Source organism: Anneissia japonica, unplaced genomic scaffold (genome assembly GCF_011630105.1).
Source record: "Anneissia japonica isolate Jap-2015-1 unplaced genomic scaffold, ASM1163010v1 scaffold287973_len95947_cov151, whole genome shotgun sequence".
NCBI classification, from domain to species: Eukaryota; Metazoa; Echinodermata; class Crinoidea; order Comatulida; family Comatulidae; genus Anneissia; species Anneissia japonica.
In genome coordinates this window covers 2,422-9,965 of record NW_022735645.1, presented here as the reverse complement: position 1 = coordinate 9,965, position 7,544 = coordinate 2,422, and the positions used below count along the sequence as shown (strand labels likewise).

Below are 7,544 nucleotides of genomic sequence, written 5' to 3'. Positions count from 1 at the left end.
GATTTATACTATTTATATAAAAAAATTACATTAATATTTTTAGTTTTTTGCTCCATTTTTTGTTTTTGTTGTTTTTTTTTTCTTTACTTTTTTTTTCTGTTTACAGTTTTTTTAAGAAGTATGTGATGAGAGGAGATTGTGTTTTTTTTTAAATCAATAAATAAGTGATTATTAAAATAAATTATGTAGGTATATATATATTATGTATATTATACATATGTATATATTATTTTTCATTATTTAACATATTAAAGTCTTATGATTTAAAATATTTATATAAACAAATTACATTAACTATTTTTTACTGTTTTTTCTGTTTAGTTTTTAAACATACATTTTGAATTTTCAAATTTAAATGAATTTCAAATGAAATGTAAATGAAAAAAAAAACAAAAAAAAAAGTAACGGTATGGTTTTTAATGCTCCATTGTATATCATGTGAAGAATCATAGACAGAATAAAATAAATTAAATATAATATATTTTTTTGTTGTTTATATTTTTATGTATAAAATTTAAATATAGAAAAAAATATCGAAAATTATGCAAAATGCTTATAGGGGAAAAAAGGACAGGAATTTCTACGGAGATTTGTCAGCTATTATAATAATATTCTATCTCAGAGTTGTGTATCGATCCTCTTGGTATTGAAGATGGAACTATTCCAACTGAACAACTGTCAGCATCAAGTGAATTCGATTTAGCGTACGGGGCACATCGTGGACGACTGAACACTGCAACAGATAGTGGGGGGAAAGGAGCATGGTCTTCAAAAACCAATGACCAATACCAGTGGATCCAAGTTGACCTCGGTAAACTGCATAAGGTACGCGGAGTAATTACACAAGGCCGCAACAGTTACGATCAATGGGTGACGTTTTATGAGATTCTTTACAGTGTTGATGGTGACATTTTCCAACCAATCAGGAATTCAGACTGTCAAGTATCGGTAAGTTTTATTAGGACATTTTCCCTTATACATTTAAATATCGAATCATTAGACGTTTACTATATAATTTTCAAACAAAATGTATTGACAAAAAAGAAGATGGACGTTTCGAGTCCATCATGGATACATTCTCAAGATCAAGTGAGCAACAATATACAAAAGTAGACAAAACCTACTTTTGTATATTGTTGCTCACTTGGTCTTGAGAATGTGTCCATGACTAACTCAAAACGTCGATCTTCTATTTTATCAATAAATTTTGTTTAAAAAAAATTGAAATATATTTATTTTTTATTTTCTATTGACATTAATCAACCTGCATGTTATTAATCCAGTGGCGTAAATAGGTTTTAGCTGGTTAACAGTGTACAGACGGCCGCGGGACCATAGGCACATATAAATTGGCTACTGGCTAACAATACACAGTTTATACTTATTTATTAACAAAATTAAACTTCACTAATAAAAACCATAAAATTATTGTATTATTTCCTTCGCATCAAACAGCACGTACACTCGTCACTTACAGGGTGGAATGATGCTTTATAAACCTCTTTTACAAAGTTTCTTCATGAGGCTTTGGAATGGAATTGTTTTGATACTAAGAAAATTTCTTGGTGTGACAGGAATTGAACCCAGGACAAAGGGATTAGAAGACAAGCATCTTAACCACTAAGCTGTTCAACTCCACTCCACTCGTTCAGTAATCTAAAAATGTTATTTTTGTTAGTAAAACTTTTAAAATCATCAAAAAATAAATCAATGGAATTGTCTTTATATTTAAAAACAATTTACTCTTTTAATGAATTAATTCATAGTAAAGCTATTTAGGCAGAAAGATCATCGAGGTTCCGAACACTACGAAAGTGTATTTTATTTTATTTGTTTATCTTTGCTGAAGTAATCCATAGTACTATCTCTCCCCAGACACTATCCTAGTATTTCTAAATCTAAGATTCATAGCAGGAGTATTCATTACTCTACTATACACTATACTTTGTACTTTCACTATATTAATCTATAGTAAAACTGTCTGCTCCAACCGGACAAGATTCAGGTATTCATAATATTCATGAAAGTAAAAGTACCGGTACAAAAATACGATCATTTAAAGAGAAAGAAAAAAAATCATACATTTTGTTTGATGGTGTCAGGGGTGAATCCACAACTTTTCAAACGGTTGGTGGGGGATTTTGGGACACAGTATGTTCAAAATAGAAAGGGAGTAGCACTGATTTCAATATTATAATAATAATAGTGTAGTTTTATATAGCGCACATATTAATCTAATGTAAGATGCTCAGGGCGCTTGATATGTAGACTAGGAACTCGATCAATAAATTTCTTCGCCCCTCAGGGTCTCTTCGTATCTGTGCCACCTGGTAACCCAATACCAGCAATTCTCGTCGTCCACCACAGGGGCTGTCTGTTCCAACACACCGGGGTATCCCCCTATTCGTCTTGAAGGATATACTGGGTTCTTTATAGTGCACACGAGCCATTGTATACACTGGGACTACGGTTTATAGTTCTTATCCGAGAAGACTTGTTCTACCACCAGAACCATAGGCGAGCGTGCCGTTCGAAACAGCGCCGATATTATGGCTATAGCTTGCGGCGCCCCTGCTAACCGCTCGGCCATTCGACTCAATATATGCCATGAAATTTTAAAACTTAGTGGCGCAAAACGCCCGTGCCCTACTGGTTCCGTGCCTGAGTATTATGTGTTTTTGAAACACATGTGTTGAATTCGTGCTTTGTTATAGTATTGGTAATTAGTACTGGTAATGTGGTAGACATATTAGGCCTAATTCAGGCTATAGTAAAGCGAGTCCAATCAGGAATCAATTGGCCAAAAAAGTCGTTACAATTAAGAATAGAGAACGAACAATTTGTCTGAGAAAATATAAGTTGTTTATGTGAGTCATGCACTAAGTTTGATCTGAATGTCCTGAAGGTGGGATAGACCTACTGTGTGCCTAAATCCGTGCTGAATTAGTTTACATACAGTTTTATATAAAGCATAGGCCTATAATCAAATGAGATGTTATGTATGTCTGTTTTTGTTCTAGGCCTGTACATTAATTTTATTAAAATCTATATTACGCATATTTCATTTTGCATGGGATTGCGCCAAGGACTGCGGTTCCCCTGCACGTAGGTCAGAGCCTTGGTTCACAGAGCCGTTTGATAAATCACCGGTAGATACGCCACTCACAGGGCCACCACGTCTCACAACTTTTCAGTGGGGACGTCCAGCAGCCTAACCTGAGCAAATTTCGTTTTTCCAGACACATATCTTCTGTTGAGAAATTTGACAACCAAAAAAAACTGCAGGTTTTATGCGCCCCCTATTTCCTTTTTATTTGTTTCGGCAATATACAAATAGGTTGTGTACCAGTCACAGCAAGTAAACACTGGCAATTACTTAGAGCGAAATACCTAGGCCTCTGGAAGTCCCCCAGTTGTAGTTGCCAAGTTTCTTTGAAATTTCCATTTAAAATTTAGCAAAAATGGTGTGTGTATGAAAAATCTGTTGGAAACACAATATTTACCTTTATGTAATAATTCTAGAAGTTTGTTGGAAATTCGGATGAAGACACTACCGTGACAAACATGTTCTCTGAGCCTATCTACGCGAATTTCGTCCGTATTCATCCAACTGACTGGTACAGACACATAAGTTTAAGATTTGAGATTCTTGGATGCCCAAGAGGTAAATTAGAATGATAGGCCTATACCAATTCCATTTTAAATTAATAATTGTGTACTGTGATAATGGTGATGTTATAGTCTATAATATTGCTGGCAATAACGTTGACGACATCATTAATGATGGTGTGTGTGTATTTGAAGGCGGAATGTGCATGTATGTGTTTGTATACACATGCGCGTACACCCATATAGACGGATCAGCGTATGTGCGTAAATGTATGTATGTGTATAAGAGACAGTATGGGGTGTGGGTGTGCGTTTGTGTGTGTATGAACATTCCAGGATAAAAATTATACTATCATTTACTTTATATTTTTCCCCTTTTAAGATCTTAATACATTAAGAAGTTATTTAGTCTAATCCACTAATGTAAAATATAATTAGGTATTATTTAGAAGATAAATGAAACTGAACTGAACTAAACTGATGATAATGATGGTGTGGATAATGATAACGATAGTGTTATTGCGGTAAATTATGTTGAAAATAACGATTATATCACGATTGAATTGAAGTTTCACTCAATTTCAATACAAATTTTGTGACAGGGGTTGTCATGGTCTTTAGCAGCATTGGTCTTTATTTAGTATATTAAATATAATTAGCTAATATGGGACCACAGAAAAGAGGTCTTTAATTGGAAGTGTTTAATTGCAGGGTCTTTAATTAATTGGTGACTTGTTTTAAAACGCTTAAGTATCATTAAAATAAGTATGTATCTGCTTTAAAACGTTATTCCATATATTGAAACTTCTTTTATCCGAGACAGTACATTTTTCAGTAATCAGTTGTTAGCAAATGAATAAATTTGAAGTGAAGAACATAGTCTTATAAAAAGTAATTGTATTTACCTCTATATTTCTTTTTGTGTAGGCTCGCAGTTGGTTGGACACTCAACTTATTACAAATCTTTTCGTCAAAATTCACAACGTTCAATAATGACCCGGAAGTCGAGCGGAAGTTGCATTAGATGCGCAGTGGAGTGTATGAGGACGCCAGAATTCAAGTACTTTAAATGCGACGGAGGATGCCGCCTTTATACTTGCAGTAACGATGACAATTTTGTTGGTTTTCAGATTGGTTGAAATGGCTTTTCCACTATGTTCTGCACTTGGATAAGGTCTCAAAAATGTAAACGACTTGTTTTAATATGGCATGCACCTAATTATTTTGTGTCCTGGTCCTGATTGGTCAATTGTAAGTTTGATCATTCAAGAAAAATGGTAAATTTTGTAAATTTTGTTCCAATAAACTTCATTCCTTAAGACTTAAATAATCAAAACTGTGTGTAGTAATTTTAATTAGATTTGATTTCTTCATATCTATAATCATGATGATGAATAGCTGACAATATTTTGGATTTCGCCATGTCTACATTCTTTAGAAGAGAATATCATATATGAAGACCTTCGATCTCGTCATATCTTAGTACCGTAGATACGATTTTTGATTTCTTCAAGTTTACATCCTTTAGAAGAAATGTTCATTTGACGAGATCATGGATATTGTACTGCCGACGTTTTTTAAAAGAGATGATAAGATTACAGGATCCTGGATCTCGTCATGTAGACATCCATTAAAAGAGAAGATTAGAAGACAAGATCATGGATCTCAACATGTCTGCATCCCTTATAAGAAATGATCAGATGACGAGATCATATCTCGTAAAAGAGATGATCAGATGACAAGATTCTTGATCTCATCATATCTACATCCTTTAGAAGAGATTATCAGATGATAAAATGCTGGATCTCGTCATTTCTACGTCCTGGAAAAAATTATCATGTTACGAAATGCTTGCACCTGTTTTTGTACATACTTGTTCAATACAGCATATGCCACTAAATGTACTTATAAACTTATAATCTTTGTTCGGTGTCGCAACCCCCAAACCAAGTTGCAGGCTGAACGGGTGACCTTATTATTAGTTTAGTTTCTGAAAGTACAGAAATTTAGTACAAAATGCTCTTTAGTTTTCTCTCAAGGAAGGAAATAAAAGCTCGCATTTTGAACACATCTAATGAGGCGAATAAAATGCCGATTTGAGTGGAAAATTCAATTTTAAAAAGAAAATTAATTATAATAAGTCATATATCTTTGCGTGACTTTCCGGAAATTTTTGATTAGAATATGCTGCCATATTTTGTTCTATTCACATGCTTTTAGATTTCCCCGCGCAAATCCCTGCCTATTCTTTAGGTAGATTTCAAATGTGATAAACACAAATCGAAAGGATTTCTTATTCCAGATTTTACATAAATTCAGTAAAACTAGGCTACAGAAACACAACAAACAGTGTTAGGTAAACTACGGTCGTCTCTTCTTCTACATTATCACACCGTACAACATTATGCTTAATGTGTTAGTTGTTACGCCTCACCAAAATTATAAATATTTTTTTCTCAGCTAAACAAAAACATATTCACTACCGGTACACAAAATCTTTCAGAATGAGAATTTATTTTGACTTTTATCTTGTAAAGTGTTCAACGACATGTGTTAACGTGTAAGGGCCGACCTTTTTTTAATTTAATGTATCACGTGTTTAAATAATACTTTAATTTTTCTTTTTGCAGCATTTTAGCACGAGAACAAAATCGAAATATTCTACGTAAATTTAAACCATTGGCCAAATAATAGTATACTGTGACGCGATTAACCGATGATCGATGTTTTTATACCGACGATAATACAATAAAATTGATCAAATAATCAAGGAGTTGTTAATTACAGTATTTATCATTATCTATTTTTAATTAATACTAATCTTATTGACCTTTTAGACACTGGTAAATATTATTATTTAAAGAAGATTATACACATTGTTTAAAGTAGATAATATACACAGCGCATTAAGGCCAACTCAGACAGCGTCGGCCGACGCAGCCCGACGCGATTTATCGTCGGGGACAGTCTTAAGCCGTCGAAATATTAAACATGTTAAATATTCTACGACGCGACTGCCCCCGACGCACACCATCGCGTCTGCGTTTAACTCACACAGAACCGACGCGACAACAAATCGCGTCGGGCTGCGTCGTACGACGCTGTCTGAGTTGGCCTTTAGACGTTAAAGACCATGTCTACATTTTGGTGAGAGCATTCCAAGGAATTGCATGGTTCAACTGCCGTAGCATCTAATTTGTTGATATATTTATCCATATTAACAGTGTTTTCTCACAATTAAAAACAAACGTATTAATTTACACTATGACCTTGGCTATGATTTACTAAATATCCATAAATAACGACATGGTTGTAAACTGGAATATATAAATGTTCTTAAACTAGGTTACAAGATCCCCAATAAAGAAAGTAATAGACCATGACAATAAGATGATCGTACAACATTAAATCTATAACGAGAGGTAAGATAGCTACGCTGATGATTTGCCAACCTGTGTAATGGAATTTACAAAGTACAGCGGATATTACTTAAAACTTCAAAGTATAATAGTCTATAAATTAAAATCAAGAAGTATATATATGATTCTGAAATTGCAAAATGCACTTTTGATTTTAACGCTCTAAGCGATGTTAAATGTTTTCAACATATTAAATTACATTTTAAACGTAATTAAAAATGAAAGAGGTAATGGTTTTCAATATCTTGATCTATATTGTTGATCTCACTTGTAGCATTTGTGGTACGTTAAATGTTTCTTTTATGTTTCACATTCTTTAAGATGTTTTAATATTGGTTTCGAATATATGTGAATAATGTGAAAATAATACACAGAAGAGGGCGTATCTTATAGATCTCTGGCAGTCTAGTCACATGCAATTATGCTATATGAACATTTTGACGTCAGACACTTTAGGCAATGAACTAAAATTATACTCTCTCTTGCGAAAGGTCCCGAGTTCGATTCCAGGTGGTG

The 7,544-nt window shown here is 33.5% G+C and overlaps 1 protein-coding gene across 1 annotated transcript in view; it reads left to right on the top strand.

Moving 5' to 3' along the window:
- The window catches only part of LOC117116649 (adipocyte enhancer-binding protein 1-like), a 6,936-nt gene extending 1,106 nt beyond the window's left edge, over positions 1 to 5,830 (top strand). The window contains exons 2-4 of the mRNA XM_033260720.1: positions 623 to 948; positions 3,523 to 3,664; positions 4,537 to 5,830. Coding sequence (XP_033116611.1) covers positions 623 to 948; positions 3,523 to 3,664; positions 4,537 to 4,748 — 680 coding nt within the window. The 3' untranslated portion in view covers positions 4,749 to 5,830. The remainder of the gene's footprint in view (positions 1 to 622; positions 949 to 3,522; positions 3,665 to 4,536) is intronic.
- The last annotated feature ends 1,714 nt before the right edge of the window (positions 5,831 to 7,544 follow it).